This window comes from Microtus pennsylvanicus, chromosome 9 (assembly GCF_037038515.1).
Source record: "Microtus pennsylvanicus isolate mMicPen1 chromosome 9, mMicPen1.hap1, whole genome shotgun sequence".
Classification (NCBI taxonomy): domain Eukaryota; kingdom Metazoa; phylum Chordata; class Mammalia; order Rodentia; family Cricetidae; genus Microtus; species Microtus pennsylvanicus.
Window position 1 is genome coordinate 39356757 of NC_134587.1, and position 19350 is coordinate 39376106.

The 19350-nt window shown below is 50.2% G+C and overlaps 1 protein-coding gene across 1 annotated transcript; it reads right to left on the bottom strand.

Annotated features, from left to right (window-relative positions):
- Positions 1 to 1955: 1955 nt before the first annotated feature.
- Nelfb (negative elongation factor complex member B) lies at positions 1956 to 15757 on the bottom strand. Its single transcript, XM_075985369.1, has 13 exons — positions 15407 to 15757; positions 15003 to 15166; positions 14734 to 14833; positions 14053 to 14283; positions 11793 to 11978; positions 10660 to 10772; positions 9673 to 9775; positions 9378 to 9473; positions 8812 to 8954; positions 8604 to 8710; positions 4686 to 4827; positions 4332 to 4440; positions 1956 to 2711 (listed from the first exon to the last, which is right to left on the bottom strand). The coding sequence occupies exons 1-13, from the start codon at positions 15506 to 15508 to the stop codon at positions 2565 to 2567; spliced, it is 1743 nt and encodes a 580-aa protein (XP_075841484.1). The 5' UTR covers positions 15509 to 15757; the 3' UTR covers positions 1956 to 2564.
- Positions 15758 to 19350: the final 3593 nt, after the last annotated feature.

The window sequence follows — 19350 nt, forward strand, 5'->3', positions numbered from 1 at the left end:
TACTAAGCACACAATCCACTATCAGCTTCTCTGTCCATGGCCCCGCCCTTTCCTGCTTACGCCCTTGTGTCTGGAAATACAGCCGGCCCTTTCTGAAATGTCTGTGCTATGTAAGGAACAGCTATCTGGATACAACACCCCATTAACCCCAGTACCATAAGCATTTTACCGCTGGATCATCACCGTTACCCCATCACCCCAGAGCCATGTTTTCCCACGTTTAAAATAATGGAGCAGGCTGGGTCCAGGGGAGCTCATCTTTCATCTCAGTGCTTGGGGAACAGAGGTGGCTGGCTCTGAGTACGAGGCCAGCCTGGTCTACACTGCAAGTTCCAGGACAGTCTGGGCTATAGAGAGACCCTGACTCAAAAAACCAAATGAGCCAGGTGGTGATGGAAGCAGTGCACACCTTTAATCCCAGCACTTGGGGAGGCAGCGGCAAGAGGATCTCTGTGAGTTCGAGGCCAGCCTGGTATAGAGAGTGACAGCCGGGGCTACGTGGAGAAATCTTGCCTAGAGGAAAAAAAGAACATAACGACAAAAACTAATAATAAAGTAAAGAATCCAGCAGCACTTTTCCCAACTGAAGGCCTGCATCTATGACTCATGATCTCTACTAAGCTGGAAACTTAGCAGTGTTCCTGTGGTCCCACAGCGATGTGGCTCTGGTGTGTGTCATGTGTTGAACCCTCCCCAGACCCCCAGAGGTGGTGGAACGCTGAAAATTCAATCAGCTGTGGTGTACCTCCAAGATAGGTGGTTAGGATCAAATGAGGTTATAGGACTGGCACCCTCAGTCAGTCCCATGACTTTAAACACACACACCCTCTCCCTGTTGCTATGGGGTACCCTTTGCCTCAGGCGTCTGCCAGGATGGCTATCGTCAAGTGCACTCTGGACACACACAAACACACACACAATCACTATGAAGTACCCTCTCTCACACACATACACAATCACTATGAGGTACCCTCTCACACACACATACACAATCACTGTGAGGTACCCTTTGCCTCAGGCCTCTGCCGGAAGGATGGCTATCATCAAATGCACCCTGGACTTTGAACCAAGTCCTTGAGTCAAAATAAACATACTCTCTTTATGACTCATACAGCCTATAGTGTTACAACAGAAAACTGAACTAATACAATCCCATCCCCCATCGCTCAGCTTCAGGGATATACGTGATTGCCTGTCCCCTCCTCCACCTGGTGACAAACCAGCCAGGAAACATACCACTCATTCACAACTGGGAAAAGCTAGGCATAGACTGGGCGCCTTGCAGCCACCTGCACCTGTCTGACCCCATCACAGCCAGGAGCTTTCATTATGCCTCAGATAGCTGCCCTGTTCAGCCATCATCTGGTGTCTCATGTCCTGTGGGAGCAGTGATGCCCAGTACCCGCTGGACTTTTCCTAGCCACCCAGGGATAACTAAGCTGCACATGGTTGTGTACAGTCTGATGTTCAGGATCACTCCATGACCTAGGGCTGGTGCTTGATCCTCCTAGGGATTTCTATCACCCCTTTAGAAAGGAGTGAAAAACTGCACACCTAGACTGGGGCAGAGATCAAGGCACTCTGGGAGGCTGAGATCATCCAGCAGCTGGGCCCTAAACAAGGTCTCTCAGGGCAGGGTTGCCAGGCACAGAAGTCAAAGAACTGACTTTCCAGAAGAATGTTACACCCTCTAGGTGTGGTGGCACACACACCTTTAGTCCCAAGCAGGCGGATCTCTGTGAGTTCGAGACCAGCCTGATCTACAGAGCTAGTTCCAGAACAGGCTCCAAAGCCACAGAGAAACCCTGTCTCAAAAAAAAAAAAAAAAAAAAAAAAAAGCCAGCCTAGATCTGTAAGTTCCAGAACAGTCAGAGACACCCTATCTCAAACAAGGAAAAAAGAATGTTACATCCACGCCTGCCCTCAGTCCCAGGACAAACAGAATCCTCTCACCACGGTTTATCAAAATGTGTTTTATTTACATAAGTGGAAACTTCACTGTGTACACCCAGTCCCCTACTCAAGGGCCAAAACACATAGCTGGGCAAGGACTTATTTTCTGTTACAAAGGTCTGTACACTGAGGTGGGCAGCTGCAGGGAAGGGCTCTGCTACAGATCTCAATCAGCAGGGACTGTGCACAGATACTAGCAGGCTCCGGCCTCTGCCTGCTGCAGACTTCCCACCTGGCTTCTGTTGGGGGTACCACCCCTGTGCTTGACATATCAGGCCCAGCAAATCTGCTTTGGCAAACCCAGTACACCTTTCTCCTTGGGCTTTGTCCAGACTAAATATCAGGTCAGTCAGGCCTCTGCCATTGCCCTTGGAAAATAAACTGACCATCCATCTCTGCCAGGATCAAGCAGGGGCCAAGCCCCACCAAGCCATTATGGCCCCTCCCCTTGGTGTGCGAGTAGACCACCGAGGACCTCTTGGGACCAGCTCCAGACAGCAGCTCAGAGGAGGGAGTATCTTGCCAAGGAACAGCCCTCAGCTCACCCTGCACTCCTAGCTGACTAGGGCCTCCTTCCATAGAGCACTGCCACTAAATAGTTCCAGAGAGCTTCACAGTGGAGCTGGAGCAGGCACATTGGGAAGGGGCAGCTCCAGGGCTGGTGTCTCTGTAGCTTGGGTAGGACTGGGTTTCCGATGGTCCAACTGCTCCAACTTCTCACCAAGCTGGGAGTAGAGCTCCTTCACGGCCTCCCCACTCTGCGAAAATCAGACGTGTAGTGGTTTGAAAGAAAATGGCTCCCTGAGGGAGTGGCACTATTAGGAAGTGTGGCTTTGTTGGAGTAAGTGTGTCACCGTGGGGGTGGGATTTGAGGGCTCACATACTCAAACCACACCCAGTGAGACAGACTACCTCCTGATGCCAGCAGGTAGGACACCTGGTTAATTCTCCAGCACCGCGTCTGACAGACACCACCATATTGCACCATAATGATAATAGACTAAACCTCTGAAAATGTACCAGACGGTGGTGGCGCACACCTTTAATCCCAGCACTCGGGAGGCAGAGGCAGGTGGATCTCTGTGAGTTTGAGGTCAGCCTGGTCTACAGAGTGAGTTCCAGGATAGTCAGGACTGCTATACAGAAAACCCCTGTCTTGGAAAACAAAACAAAAAAATAAAACCTCTGAAAATGATGTAAGCCACCCCAATTAAATATTTTTCCTTTTAAGAGTTGCCATGGTCATGGAGTCTTTTACCACAACAGAAGCCCTAAGACAGCCATGCAAGGGGGCTGAAGAGATGAATGGCTCAGAGGTTAAGAGCACTAACTGCTCTCCAGAGGATCAGGGTTCAATTCCCAGCACCCATATGGCAGCTCACAACTATCTGCACTCCAATTCCGGGAGACTTGACAGCCATGGCAAAACACTTATGCACATAAAAAAGAAAAAAAGAAAAAAAAAAAGGAAGGCATGCAATAGGGCAGGTAGTCTGAGCCTACTTGGAGGAGTGAACCTATAGGCAAGATTAAGAACACCAAGGTGGGCTGGGCGGTGGTGGCGCACGCCTTTAATCACAGCACTTGGGAGGCAGAGACAGGTGGATCTCTGTGAGTTCGAGACCAGCCTGGTCTACAAGAGCTAGTTCCAGGACAGGCTCCAAAACCACGGAGAAACCCTGTCTCGAAAAACCAAAAAAAAAAAAAAAAAAAGAAAGAAAGAAAGAACACCAAGGTGGGCTGGAGAGATGGTTCAGTGGTTAAGAGCTCTTCCAAAGGTCCTGAGTTCAATTCCCAGCAACCACATGGTATACATACATACATACATACATACATACATACATACATACATACATAAATAGAGCGCCAAGGTAAATCCAGGCAGTTGTGGTTTGGGAGGCAGAGGCAGGCAGATCTCTGTGAGTTCGAGACCAGCCTGGTCTACAAAAGCTAGTTCCAGGACAGGCTCCAAAGCTACAGAGAAACCCTGTCTCAAAAAGTGTCTTCCCCCCACCCCACCCCACCCCCCCAAAAAAACACCAGGGAAAACACTAAGGACATGCATGCACAGCTGGACCAGCCAGGCACATCCATGAAGCAAGGCTCTATAAAAACGGGAACTAACAGGAACTAAGGCTGGGCGGTGGTGGCAGAGGCTGGCAGATCTCTGTGAGTTCAAGGCCAGCCTGGTCTACTAGAGCTAGTTCCAGGACAGGCACCAAAGCTACACAGAGAAACCTTGTCTTGGGATAAGATAAATCATATAAATAAATAAATAAATAAATAAATAAATAAATAAATAAATAAATAAATAAAAAGAAATAAAAAACCATTTTTAATAAATAAATAAAATAAAAACGGGAATTGAGGCTACCTACCTGGCCTGTGGGCTCCAGAGCCTTCTGCAGCGCCTCCAGCTTGGAAGGGGCCACTCTGGGGTGCAAGTGCAGGAGAAGCCTCAGCACATGACGATGCACATTTTCCTTCCTGGAAAGACCAGTGGGGCTCGAGGCGCCAGAACTTCCCTCCAAGGCACAGCCCACGTGGGGTTCCCATGTGCCTTCGGCAGAGCAGAACTGACCCCTGGGTCAACCCCATGCTACACCCAGGAGTTACTCTAGCACAGGTCCAGGGCTCAGAGACCCAGCTGTGGTCCTTCAGCAGGATGGAGCCTCAACTCCCCTGCCACACTGTGGAATGTAAGAACTGGTGGGGTGGGTGGGGTGTCCTACCTGGGAGAGGCAGTGAGGAAGAAGCCATCAAAGAGGCTGCTGCAGAAATCCTCCAGGGCAAATTCATCAGCCAGCAGGGCCAGGCTCCCAGTGAGCAGGTGGAGAAAGATGTCACTGAAGGCCAGGTCACCAAAGGTTTCCACTGTAAACACAACAGGGGGGCTCAGCCTCTGCCCTCAGGGACTATCTACTGCCCCAGCTCTGAACAGGGCTCTGGGTGAGCCAAGGGGTGACCAGGTGAAGCAGATAAGTGGTCAGTGGCTCTCAGCAGGGAAGCGAGACCATAGCTAGAGCAGGTGAAAGGAAGATGCTCTGCCCAAGAGCCAGGGGCTCTGATCTGAAGTGGCCTCCACACAGAGAAAGGTCACAGACAAGCAACCACAGACATGCAGAAGCATTCGAGTACCCAGGGGATTCTGCCAAACCCTCCTGGTGACTCCTCAATTAAGACCGCAGCCACTCGACAAGAGATGCCAGGATCCCACAGTCGGGCCTTGCCTAAGGAAGGACACAGTGTAGACAGCCTTGGGGTCCACCACCATTCCTGACAGTTGGGAGCAGGAGCTGTTTTGATGGCAGACCCAGCTGATACCACCTGAACCTAAGGAAAAGCTAGAGAACTTTAAGGAGACTCAGGTGTTCTGGGGGACTACTGAAAGCAGATTGGATCACTCTCAGCCACTTCATGCCCTGCCTGGCCATGTGCGTGATCACGACCAAGAGGTTGAGAGGCTTGTATTCTCCCACCTGCAAATAACCGTGACCTCAAATACCCATAACAAGCCAGCAAGCACAGTGCAAAGGGGCCTTAACTCCTGACTGAGCCCATACAACCCTGCTGAGACAGGAACTCAGCCACCATCCATCCAAGGACACAGTTTACAGTAGGTTTGTTCAGAGGAGGCTTAGTTCTCAAAATCATTTTTTTTGGTAGGGATGTCTACTGAACTGATCAGACAAGTGCTTCGGTCTGACTCCAAGACATCTCTACAGGCTCGTGGCTTGAACATTTGATCTCCCCTGATGGTGCTATTTTTTTTTTAATGTAATAGACTGAATTAAGTTCTTCCTCTTTTTTTTTTAAATTAATTTATTTATTATATATACAGTGTTCTGCCTGCATGTATGCCTGCAGGCCAGAAGAGGGCAACAGATCTCATTACAGATGGTGGTGAGTTACTATGTGGGTGCTGGGGGAATTGAACTCAGGACCTCTGAAAGAGCTGTCAGTGCTCTTAACAATTGAGCCATCTCTCCAGCCCGATGGTGCTATTTTGAAGGAACTTCTGGAGATGAGGCTTGGCTGCTGGAAGGGGGCCACTAAGAGCAGGCATTTAAGGGTTGTACCTGGTCCTGATTCCTGGTTTGCTGTGCTGTGAACTGAGCCGCTCTTCTTTGTCTCCCCCACCAACATGAACTGAAACCCTCTAAAACCGGGACTAGAGATGGTTCGCTGGTTAGAAGTCCTGACGCTCTTGCAGAGGACCCAGATTCAATCACCCACATGGTAGCTCACAGCAGTCTAACTCCAGAGCCTGAAGCCTCTCTGGACTCTGTGCACTGCAGACACCTGTGCATTTATATACCCTCAGGCAAAACACTCATAAACTAAAAATAAAGTCTTAGCTGGGGCTTGGTGCACCACACCTTTAGTCCCTGCACTCAGGAGGTGGAGACAGGCCAATCTGTGACTGTGAGACCAGTATGAGCTCCAGGATACCCAGAGATAAATATTGAGATCCTGTCTCAAAAAAAGAAAGAAAGAAAGAAAGAAAGAAAGAAAGAAAGAAAGAAAGAGAAAAAAATCAATAAAAATAAAAAATAGACTCTTTTCTGTTGTTTGTTGGGGTCACAGCTATACAAAGAACCTAACATAGCTGTGGGAGGGTACATCTGTAAAGTCAGCAGACAGGAGGAAAAAGCCAAGATCAGGTATAGTCCATACTAGGGGCCAGGCATGGTGGCACAAGACTTTAATATAGCACTCAGAAAGCTGGGTGTGGTGGTGCACGCCTTTAATCCCAGGACACAGAAGGCAGAGGCAGGTGGATCTCTGTGAGTTTAAGGCCAGCCTGTTCTACATGGGTTCCAGGTCAGATAGGACTACACAGAAAGATCCTGTCTCAAAAAACCAATATAAATAAATGGTGAGTAAAGACAACACAAGCCTGGAGACCTGCGCTGATCTCCTGGAACCCACAGGAAGGTGGAAGGGGAGAGCTGATGCCACAAAGTCATCCTCTGACCTATACATGAGCCGGGGCAGCACAGCTACACATGCAGAATGATAGACAAACAGAATTCAAGAAACTGACTCCACTTTTATTAGAACTCATTCAAATGTAAGATCAAGCAAGATCTTTTATTTTAATTTTATTTTATGTGTATGGGTGGTTTGCCTGATGTATGTTTGTATGTCATGGGTGTGACTACAAGAGGGCATTGGATCCCCTAGAACTGGAGTTACAGACAGTTGGATGCTAGGAATCAAATGGGAGCCATCTCTCCAGCCTTCAGATTCCCTAAACATGATGGTGCACCACAGGAGCAGTCCAAGTAGAGAAGCCCCAGCCAGGAGGGACAAGCCACACTGCCAGTTTATTGTTACCATACCAGACGACAGGAAGAAAAAACAGACTGAAATGCATGGACAAGGCAAATCAAAGTTACCCCGTGTGTTCCTAAGGTCTTAAACAAGCAAGCTAACTCTGTGCCAGCAGAATGTCCTGACGCCCCTAAAGCTGGAGAGGGCACAGACTATAGAAACAGAGTCAGTATGGCCATACAACTTTAGCTCATCAAAGCCCGCTTCAAATTTCCTGCTTCTAGAACAACAGACAGTAAGTCTGAGCTGTTTCAAGCTTCTAAGTCTGTGGCAATTTGTTGAAAAGAAAACTAAAGGCCAGACACAAAAATCCCGTGAGATGGAAGCTGCATAAACCAATATGCACACAGCAAGCAGGGAACAGGTACACCAATGACTTACAATATATTTAGAGAAGAAGCCGGCGGTGGTACCCAACACTGGAGGGGTAAGAGGGGGAGGCAGAGGCAGGCAGATCTCTGAGTTCAAGGCCAGTCTGGTCTACAGAGTGACTTCCATGACAGCCAAGGCTACATAGTGACACTTTGTCTTAAACTCCCCTCCCCTCAAAACAAATGAGAAAAGAAAAGAGCCTCCATCTTTATGATAATCCTCTAAACTCCAGAAAAAGGACGAGCCAGCGAGCACAGGGTGCCACTGTGGCAACTCTCCCCAACAACTCTCCCCAACAACTCTCCCCTGCAGCTTCAGGCGGTTGTTTTGGTTTTGTTGGGAGCAGAATCCACCTACGCACGCCAGATAAGTGCTGTCATCGCTGAGCCACACCACAGCTTTACCCTGAAGAGCCCACTCAGAACTCCCATTTTGGTGTGTGACACCCCAAGCGGCTAGGGGAAAGTAGGTCCCTTGGATAACACCCAAGGAGTTCTGTTTTTTACCAATTAGAACAAAATAAGGGTGTTTTGTTTTGAGACAGGGTCTCTCTATGTAGCCTTGGTTTCCTAGACAACCTAAAAAGAAGGGCTGGCGAGATGGCTCAGTGGGAAAAAAAAAAAAAGAAAGAAAGAAAACAAAACAAAACAAAAAAACACGCGTAGACCAGGTTAGCCTTGAACTCATAGATGTCTGCAGAACTCTGCCTCTGAAGTGCTGAAATTAAGGGTGCCTGGCTTTAAAGCTAGGAATCCCTTCTGCAGGAAGTAACAAGACCCACAGGCACCTCTGAAACAGCTAAGTCCTGCCTCCAAACACACACACAAGAGTGCCCACTGACATAGACCAAGCTATGGAAGTTGGAGGTGGAAAGATGAAAGGTGAAGGCCCTGGCAGAGGTCAGGTCAAGGTGGCAGGCGAGTAGAGCCACCAGGACTCACCAAGTCCAGGCAGCAGGCGCAGGAGTGCATTCTTGTTTCTCTGCTTGGTGATGTGCAGGACGTAGTACAGCCCCACCTCACAAGCCATGCGCTGCTCCTGCAGAAACCTGCGTGCAAGAAGCCATGGGCTCTGATCAGCCCACCGAGCAGAGCCTTCACCTGCAGCCCCTCTCTCCGGCCTCCCCCAAGCACTGCCCTGGAGTCCTACTTGGTGAAACTTTCAGGAAGCGTGTTGGGGTACGTGACTGGGGCTTTCTCCTCAGCCGGAAGCTTCTGATCTACGTTGAAAGTGTAGTCATCCACCACGAAGGACATGAGCATCGGCAGGAACTTGGTGATGAGCTCTGCCTCCTGGCAGAAGGAGTGTCTGAGCCCTCTAAGGGCCCACTGATCTGGCTGCTCTCAGCATACACCCTAACCCACAATGCCCAGTGCACACCTTGCCCTTACCCACCCAGTACACTTTCCTCAAATCCAGCTTTCTTGCCCACTGGTCCCTAGAATCCCTCCTTCCTGTTTCCTGAGACGCATGTCCAGTGCTATGTTCTTGAACCTTTCATCTGGCATGATCATGGCTGAACCTGTAAAACCCCTTCTGGGTCCCAGTCCCCAAGGAACAGTTACCACCCTGAGGCCGGTCTATCAAGACACCCAAACATCTTTAATGGATGTTCACCGATAGACTCTAGGAGTAGAGTTTTGCTGCCAAAGGGCCCCACCCTGCTACTCCCCACAATTTGTTAAAAAAAAAAAAGGAAACTATAGACCCCATACCATCTTGGGCTCCTTGAAGACCTGGCTGTCTATTAAGTCCCAGGCACCTTGGCCCAGCGCCAGCAGCCTAAGTAGGAGGAGGAGGTCGGGGCTATCCTGTAAGAAGACAGAGACCTCAGCCAGAGCTTACAGGGACTGTGCCATTCTCTGCTCTCACTGAAGAGAGCAGGGCCTCTGCTTTCCAGGGAAAGGACCTTAGGAGAGTAATCATAAGGCACCCATTGAGCAAAACCCAATATCCCAAGTGGACGGACAGTATGCCCTCTGCACAGCCACCAGCCATGCCTATGCTCACCCTGGGCAGTGTCTCCTGGCTAACCAGCTCCTGCAAGTGCCTGATGGTGCTCAGGGACAGTGTGTTGATGGCAAAGGGGTCGCACAGGATCATGGACAAATCTCTGGAAGGAATCAGACCTTCGTATGAATTGAAAAACCTGGTTATTCTGTTTTTAACAGCTGTAGTGTCAGACCTACTGAAGGAACAGCCAAAGTCCCTGGGAGGCAAATGCTTGGGGACTGACCCCAGGGAGGGAGCCTCTCTCTGTATTGAATTCATAATTTATCCACAATTTACTTAAAGATCTTCTTTAACTATAGAGTAAAAAAAAAAAAATTACCCTTCTCCCCCAAAAAACTAAATTCATACTTTGTTTCAAAAACCCTGACTGAGAGCTGAAGAGATGACTCAGAGGTTAAGAGCATTGCCTGTTCTTCCAAAGGTCCTGAGTTCAATTCCCAGCAACCACATGGTGGCTCACAGCCTGTGATGGGGTCTGGTGCCCTCTTCTGGCCTGCAGGCATACACACAGACAGAATATTGTATACATAATAAATAAATAAATAAATAAGAAAGAAAGAAAAGAAAACCCAAAACCTCAGCTCAGACTCTAGGTTTAGTGGAAGAATATAATAAAGAAATGAGGCAGGGCTGTACCAGCAGTATCTTCATGCCAGGCAGAGGATGCTGGAAATCAGGTTGGAGTGTCTAATCCAGCCCTCAGCCCTGACAGCACACACTCACTTGTCACAGGCAGCAGTGCCCTCCTGCCTAAGCTCTCTAAGTTGGCTCCCCTGGGAAGGGCAGGCCCCAAACCCCATGCCTCCCAGGTATGGATCCTTTTGCTACTGAGACTCATTCCAAGTAATGAGTTACCATGTTAGCAATAGGCCTGGTACCCAGCATGTCCTTCGCAAAACAGACTGGAATGGGTCCCAACTACCAACAGTAAACAGCAACCCACACTAGATGCCTGTTTAGGCATCCCAAGGCTAGGCCTCTCACCCCAAAACTTGTTCCTGTCCCTTCTTCACACCATCAAGAAATCCCTGCAGCTCCCGGGCTCTTTTGCTGTCCACAAACCGCTCGCGGATACAGGCATCCAGGCACCAAGTGAACTACAGGAAGAAAGTATACAATCTCGGTACACCCAGCCTCTCACCTCTCAGTTCAACTCTGCCACAGCCCAAGTGGCTGTGGAAATTGCAAGGTCAGAGCAAAGATAAACACAAGCCAAGGCCCATGACCCCATCCTAGGCCAAGCCCAGGATAGAAAGGGGTCCCTGGAGAGGACAGAGAAAATGGCAATTAGAAGTGGGGTATGCGGAAGGCTGGGCAGCAGGGGTCTAGTCAAGACCACCATTACGTTGTCACTCAACCACTAGGTGTTAACAGAGAAAGAAAAACACAGTACTCGTTCCCCAGTGTCCAGAGGAAACATGGCATGGGCTGAGATGCCAGGGGCCTACAGGGAGCAGGAGGCCTCCTCAGGCCCCAAAGCAGCAGGAATCAGGACAGCACATAGAGGAGGCCTGTCTGTTTTCCCAGGGCTGGCAACTTGGGCGGACATGTTATGGCAGTTTTGTGGTGGTGCTCAGGGCTTAGCAATAAGCAACACCACACAGAATGCAGGAGGTGGTCTCAGATGCCCTGTGCTCTTGGTGGGGGATGGAGCGAAGTACAGAGAACCCCATTCCTAGATTACCTTGGTGCTGGCCAGCAATAAGCCCTGAGGGCTCTGGGGCAGAAGAAGCCAGGAGCCCAATAGAAAGAAGGCCATAGAGCTTGCCACTTACAGCTATCAAGTGGAGGCTGGAGGACCAGCAAGAGAGGCAGCTGAAGCCAGGCAGTGGTGGCGCACACCTTTAATCCCAGCACTTGTGAGGCAGAGACAGGCAGATCTCTATGAGTTCAAGGACAGGCTCTAAAGCTACAGAGAAACCCTGTCTCAGGGGGGAAATAAAAAGAGGCAGCTGAACAGCCAGGTCTCTGCAGGACCTGCTCACCCCGGCAGTGCTGGGGTACAGAAGCTGGCAGTCTGAGAAGCAAGCTTCGATGCAGTCAGCAGGTCACTCCTAGATAATGAATTCAGAGGAGGAGGACACAGGGGACGTGCACAGACGGGCACACAGCACTACCTTATGGCAGGGATCCACAGTACAGATGTCACTGACGTCCAAGTCATGCAGGGACATGAGCAGCTCAGCTCGTAGTGTGCAGTAGTGCACATTCCTGGTCCGCAGGAACAGTGTGCGCAGAAACTGCAGCACCATGTCATACAGCTTCACATTCTTCCCTACCATCTGCGTCAGCTTCTGGACCACCTAGGAGCAAGACAGGCAAGTGGAGTCCAAAATCCCCACCCTAGGACAGGGAAAGGAGACGCACACCTTTAATCTCAGCTCTCAGGAGGCAGAGGCAGGTGGATCTGGCACTGTATTCCAGGGGGCCAATTTCTGCTACCCAAGGTGGTAGTTCCACATCCATCCCAGTGATACCTTGGTCTGTGATCTACTGTGACTTCAAGCACCTGCCTGTCAGGAAAAGGGGCAGGTAGCTCATCCTAGAAGCAGTGCCGAGAGCCCATCTAAAGATAGGGGTCCAACACAGGAAGCTCAGGCTATCCTGCCACTGCCTAAGTTAAGGTCTATGAGGCCACACTGGGCTCTCTGCTTCCCTATCTCCTTCCTAAGCTTATGGCTGTGACCATCCTTGTCCCAACACTGGCACCAGGGCCACAGAACAAGGGCCAGGCGCCTGGTGTCAAACCACAAACACTAACAGGCAGCTTCACCTTGCACTCTAGGCAAAGGCCATTCAGGGACACAGTGCCTTCTACCTGGGCAGGTGTCACCTACCCTACCTCTACCCAGCAAAGGCAAACCGCACCGTCCTGCTCAATATAAAGGCTTCAGCCAACACAAAGAAGTTTCGCTCCGTTGCTAACTGGCCATGGTCTCAGACCTATGGTACAAGGGAACATTTGGGATTAGCCCAGGATGGAGTTATCACAGCAAGTTCAAAGGCATCAGGCTAGACTCAGCAAGTAATAAGGTCAGTGGGAGGAAACGAGGGTGGCAAGAGCCAGAGGCTGGTCTGGTAGTTCACTCTCCAAGACCCTTGCCAAGAACTCTTGGACTGACCTGGATCTTTATCTCTGGAACAAAATCTTCACTGTTGACATCACTCGAGCCATGTAGATGGCCCAAGGTTCCCTCACTCACTAAGTACAGACCACAGAGACAATACAGCCCTGTCATAGAGTATGCCTGCTTCACACATGACCAGCTGGAGACCACCTGTTCATAGGCAAGACAGCTGTCCTACAGCCAAGACTGAAAGGATAACCCACTAGCCTGATACCGCCAGTGCTATAAAATCACAGAGCACTTAGAAAAGTCTACAAAGTTTCCAAGGGGAAAAACAGGCCAGCATCAAAGGGTCACGGATCAGACTCATCTGCAGAAACTAACAACACAGACTGTCACGAAAGGTCTTTGGTATTGAGGACTGCAATTCCAAACCAGCCACTTGGCCTACAAGTCCAAACAATGTCTGATGTGTCAGCCCTGGAAGCCTACAGCAAGAGTAATGCACTCCAACGAAGCAGGAAGGAAATGCAGGAAGGGAGAGGAAACTTGCAGAAGAGAATAATCAAATCAACACAGGTCGCTGGGCTAAATCAGACCTGGTGTGGCCCCACACGGCAAAGGAGGAGAGTCAAGAGGGTCAGGGGATTGGAGAGCCAGGGGAACCATAGAAGAAGCCAGCATACCACTGGGCAGCTAGACAACTGGAAAGTGTATACACCTGAGCCCACACTTGCAAAAACCTGTTCTACCATCTCCACCTTTTACACTTAAGACAGAATCCCTCACTGAGCTTGCAGCTCAACAGATCTTATTTGTTTCTGCCTACACTGGCAGGTCAGCAAGCCCCAGTGATTTCTCCTGTCTCTGCCTCGTCCCTTCCAGCACCAGGGTCACAGGAACCTGTGGCCACATTGAACTTCTTTGTGAGTGTTAGAGATTCAAACTCAGGTCTTCATGCAAATAATCTTACCTAGAAAGCCACCTTTCCATTCCTTCCCTGCATACTTTTCTGCTCCTCTGTACATTTTTCCATTTGTGTATGTAAGTGTGTGTGTGTGTGTGTATATATGTATACACACACACATATATATATACATATATATATATGAATGGAACTTTTAAAAAATCAGCCCAAGACAAGGCCAGTCAAGCAAATCCTCTGACAGTCAGAAATCAGTGCTGTCTGTGATCGACCACCAGAAGAAACATGCTTGTAGAAACACACTAACCTACACACTCACAGGAAAGAGGGAAGGGGCTGACCACATACCCCTAGGAGTTATCAGCCTCAGGCTGACTTCCTCACCTCTCCCTGGCGCCTGGTCTTGGGGGAAGGGCTGAAGAAGTTGTGTAGGACAGAGAGCTCTGTGCTGAAGAGCGCACTCTCTTTCTCCAGGATATACTGCTTCAGCAGTGGTGAGACTTCATCACCAAACAGTGCTTGGTTGTCTTGCCAGATCTGCCTCTTCACTTCCACCGCACACGCTCGGTACAATTCCTTGTCAGCCATCACCAGCTTCAGCTTCTTCTCAGGAACCTACACAGCAAACACCACAGCTCCCTGCAAGTGGTGCCTGTGTCCCCAAGTCTCTCTCAGGATAGGCCAAGAGGGCTCAGCTGCCCACAGAACCTGCTGAGCCCAGCCACACAACAAAGGCACCTGTGATGGACCGCCAAGTCTTGGCAGGTGAACTCAGACATTCAGAATCCCTATCGCCCTCTCCCAGGAAAGACCTACCCTCCAACTCAAGGGATAAATGTGTTTCCACTTGACTCATGCAGAAGAAGTCTGTGATACATAGAAGAAGGTGCTCAGAGCTTGCTGGAGGGCCAGTTCATAAAAGTTTCCAGGAGCTAAGCAACTGCCTGCACCAAGCCGCCAGTCTGACCTCAACCAACCAAGGGCATGGGGCAGGCTAGCCAAGCAGTAGTATGTTAGCACAGGCTCTCTGACCTACCCTGGGAGGGCTGGCTCCACAGCTCTCACCTTGGGCAAGTGCTTCATAACACACATCACCACTGGTTGTAGGGATGGCATCTTGACCAGAGAAAAGCTCTTTTCCAGAAGGTCTTCCAGCTTCTTGTACCTGGGCAGATTTGTACAGCTGAAAATGCAGGTCTCCACATGCAGGACCTACAGAGACATCTCCTCAAACATATTTCAGGTCGTATCTACAAGTATGACTGTGCAGCCATGCGGGGGAGGGGGGCGTAAATGCTACCCACAAAGATAAACGCTTCCCGGTAGAGACCCACCTCTCCTCTGCCTTTCCCTCAGAGGCGATAGCTGACACTCGTTCCAGCAGTTTGTCGCGTAGCTCATCAAACACTGACTGATGGAACTCCAGCCGCGGTGTCCCATGTAGGTCCAAGAAGGGCAGGGCAGACTGCAGGGATGGCAGCAGCACGCCATTCTCTGTCTGGAAAAGCAGAGGGTCAACGCGTATGCATTTTGCTTGGCCGCAGTTAAGTCAGCACGGACACCATGGATGCTCTGAGTTCACAGGTCCGCGGTGATAACCGCGAAAATGGAAAAAAACAACAACAACTCGGTTAATCAATGGGTTCCTCGCTCAGGACCTCCAGTGCCTCTCTCCAAGCGTCGGGAGACCGTACAATTATGACCGGCTTCCCCAGAGGCCCGGCTCCCTCCTGCCCACCTGAAATTGCTCAATGGCTTTGAGCGGTTCTGTGCAGTTGGTCAGGGTCTCTTTCAGGTCCTCGCCATTGGCCACGCCCAGGTCCTGGAGCCCCGCGAACATGGCCGAGGCTCCGGCTGCCGCCCGACTGTGCACCCCATCCCCGCCGCGCTCCCCTGAGGCCGTCGAGGACGCTGAAGGAGCGCCAGAAGCCCTCTCCACGGTGCCACCACGGGGACCCCCCGAACCCCGCTCGCCCGCAGCCTCCAGCGTGGCCAGATCGCCCCAGCAGAGCCGCTTACACCGGCCCACACCTCCCACTTCCGCCCTTCGCTGCGGTCCAGCAGCCAATAGGTCCCGGGAAAACGCCGCCGCCACGCTCAGGTTCCGGGCAGCGACTCGCTACACATTAAGAGACAGTGAGCAAGGGGGAGGTGTCGAGATGACGCAACCACCCCTCGAGAGGCCTTGGCCACTCTAGCCGCCGCCGCCAGGGCCAGGAAATCTTCCGCCTTTCACCTCGTCCGCTCTCCGGAAACCAGAACCCATACTCTGAGCCAGCAGAGAAGGGTGGAGTAGTAGCAGCTTCTGGACCTTATGAATTTCAAATCTGACTCAAGTACATTTTTATATGACTATATAGCACTCTTTTGCTGCTAATTTGTCTTCTTGTGCCCACAGGTGTAAGGCATAGTACGTGATCTTCACACAAAGTTCCCACCATTGCCTTCTTTTGGACTAAAATCTGAATATATGCCTCTAGTGTCACCAGAAGTGCTTTCCAAGAGCTCTGGGTATGCTGAAGATTGAGATTTGAGCTAGATTCCAGGTTGCGCAGCGTCCCGTGTCCTTGGCAGTAAAAGAAGCTGCCTTGGCTGGAGGGCTCTCAGCATTTCGCTCTCTGCAGCCTCCCCCGCTGTTCCAGCTCTCACCCTTTCTCCCACCAGCCTCCTGAACACACCTCCAAATACTTCACCTCTCTTTTTCATATGCCTTTGCTGCTGAGGTTTACTCTGCTGCAAATTCCCTCCCTGCTGCCCCCCCCACACACACACACACATTCTTGCCTATCATTGGAAGCCGCTTCTTTTACTGCCTCCTCTAGGAAGCCCTAGGAAGGCTTGTGGGGCTCTCAGCAACAAATAACTCCTGTTCAGTGTCTGGCATTAGGATGCCTGGTGATGTGGCTATAAACAGAGCTCCTCTTCCCTCTGAGGCTGAGTTCCTAAGGCCAGGGCTGCACACCTCTGCCACTGTTTTTGCCAGCTATGGGGCTCCATAGTAAAGGTCCCATCGCCCTAATTGCCCAGGATATTTTGGTTCAGCCAGCATCTGGTGCAGTCAGAAGATACACATACGGTGTACTTAGACTCTTGGTCCAAGGCTTCCACTCTGCAGAAGTGGGTGATGCTGACACCAAGGCAGCAGCTGGGGCAGGAACTGCAAGAGCGAGCTCTCAGAGGATGGTATCACAGCTCGGTCAGTGTGCTCGTTGCCATGTCTGAAGACCTGAGCTGGAGGTGTTCTAGTTCTCTGACTTCCATGTGAACGCAATTGTACACACTAACAAACAAACTCTGGAGGTGTTGGACCGGCATGGAGGCGCGGGAATAAAGACACAACTCACATGGCTTTATCGGGAGGGAGATTCTCAGGGATCCCTCATAAAATCCTGAGTTTCCTGAAATTTTTTTCTGTTTATTTTTTAAACAGCCTTTATTCCAAAACATAAACTGAGGAGGAAATTTATTAGCATTGTTTCCTAGGTAACCAGGTGAATGGCTTTAGTTGTGTCTACACCTTTGACCACACCTTTCTATGCCAGTTTTGTCACGTCTCCCTATCCTCCTGCTCTGTAATAGGCCTGAATTAGCATCTCTATCCCAGGCGTCCTCCAAATTACAAAGGAGCAGAACAACATCCTGACCCTTTGTTAGGGTAGTGGCAACCTGTCTGGAAGGCTACCTCAGGTGCCAACTATGGCTTGAGAGTCTGGCTGCCATACCATATAGAAATTTGGGCCTAAGCCGGGCGATGGTGGCGCACACCTTTAATCCCAGCACTCAGGAGGCAGAGGCAAGCGGATCTCTGTGAGTTCGAGACCAGCCTGGTCTACAAAGCTAGTTCCAGGACAGGCTCCAAAGCCACAGAGAAACCCTGTCTCGAAAAACCAAAAAAAAAAAAAAATATGGGCCTACATGGAGGAACACTTGTTACTGTTGCAAAGAAGTCTGGGTTTGGTTCCCAGCACTCACCTGGTGGTCCATAACTATCCATAACTCTGGTTCCTTTTCTGACCTCCACCAGCACCAGACATACATGTGTTATACAGACATACATGCAGACAAAACATCAAAGAATTCATACACATAAAATGAGCTCACTTTTTTGTTTGTTTGTTTTGTTTTTTCGAGACAGGGTTTCTCTGTAACTTTGGAGCCTGTCCTGGAACTATCTCTGTAGATCAGGCTGGCCTCGAACTCACAAAGATCTGCCTGCCTCTGCCTCCCGAGTGCTGGGATTAAAGGCGTGTGCCACCAAACCCTGGCATAAACTCACTTTTTAAGTGAGTTCTGGTTTGGGTTTGGTGGTGTCCTTTTTTCTCCCCTTAAGACAGACCAGGATCACTATTTAGACCAGGTGGCCTTGAACTCAGATCCCCCTGCCTCTGCCTCCTGACTTCTGGGATTAACTGACTGTGGTGCTACGCTCAGCAATGATGATCATCTTTAATCCTAGAACTCGGGAGGTAGAAGCAGGTAGATCTCTGAGTTCAAGGTTAGCCTGGTTTGCATAGTGACTTCCAAGACAGTCAAGGCTACAATAGTGAGAGCCCCAGCCCTGTCTGAGGGAGGAGAGGAAGAAAGAAAGAAAAGTCGGCTCTGAGAGTTGGAGAGGTGGCTCAGCACTTGCTGCTCTGGCAGGGGACCTGAGCTCAGTTCTAGCACCTACAGGGCTGTTCCTAGCCATCTGTAACACCAGTTCCAAGGGCTCTAATGTCTTCTTCTGGCCACTAGGAACACATGCAAGTAAAACACCCATACACATAAAGTAAAAAATTTCAAGTCTTGGCCGGGTGGTGGTGCACACCTTTAATCCCAGCACTCGGGAGGCAGAGGCAGGTGGATCTCTGTGAGTTTGAGGCCAGCCTGGTCTACAAGAGTTAGCTCCAGGACAGGCTCTTAAAGCTACAGAGAAACCCTGTCTCGAAAAAAAAATGTCAAGTCTTTAAGCAAGGCCTGTGCCCGTGTGAGAAAGTATGGCAAGGGCCCAGGAAAAACTGCTGTCGCTAGCTGGAAGGTGTGGCTCCTGGGGGAGGGGGTAGGTTCTCAGAACACAGGTTACAAAGGCCAGCTAAATCTTCATGTCAAGGTCCAGGGAACTAGGGCCAGTGTCTGGTGAGCTGATTCCCTTGGTCCTGCCTAGCGGGCTGGGCAAGGCTACACCTGTGTGAAGATGGCAAAGGTCCAGGTTCTGACCTACCACCCTAACCCACCAACTAGTTCCTCAGCTCCACAAGCAGCCTGACCCTCAGGAAGACACTAGACCTTTGGTGACATATCTGGATCAGGTTGTCCCATGTTGTCACAGGATCCTTTTTCTATTCTGTCCTAGGTCAGGACACTTAGGGTTAGTTCCCAGGCTGCCATTTCAAACCTGAAGAAAAGGGCACCATGCAGGAGCAGAGAAAGCCAGGGATATCAGGAAAGCCAGAAATACGCAGGAAGCCACATATTCAAAACAGCTCATTGGGCAAAGGATGGGCAACCAGGCAGACCAGAGATCACAATTCAGAAGAATCATTTGCATCTCAGTATAGTGGGGGGAGGGGAGCTCTCAGAAGACTCTTCTTGTTGCACAGTGTAAGCCAGAAGAAATCAGAAGAACAGGCTGCAGACAGAATTCCAAAGGAAGCCAAGGAAAACCTCAAGGAAGGTCAGCTTTGCAATCTATACCCGTTGGGC

Coding starts and splice junctions, on each gene's coding strand:
- Nelfb (XM_075985369.1), bottom strand. CDS start 15,508: ATGTTCGCGGGGCTCCAGGACCTGGGCGTGGCCAATGGCGAGGACCTG. Junction 15,167..15,406: donor AAGCCATTGAGCAATTTCAG/GTGGGCAGGAGG, acceptor CTGCTTTTCCAG/ACAGAGAATGGCGTGCTGCT. Junction 9,776..10,659: donor GGACAGGAACAAGTTTTGGG/GTGAGAGGCCTA, acceptor GATTCCTTCCAG/AGATTTGTCCATGATCCTGT.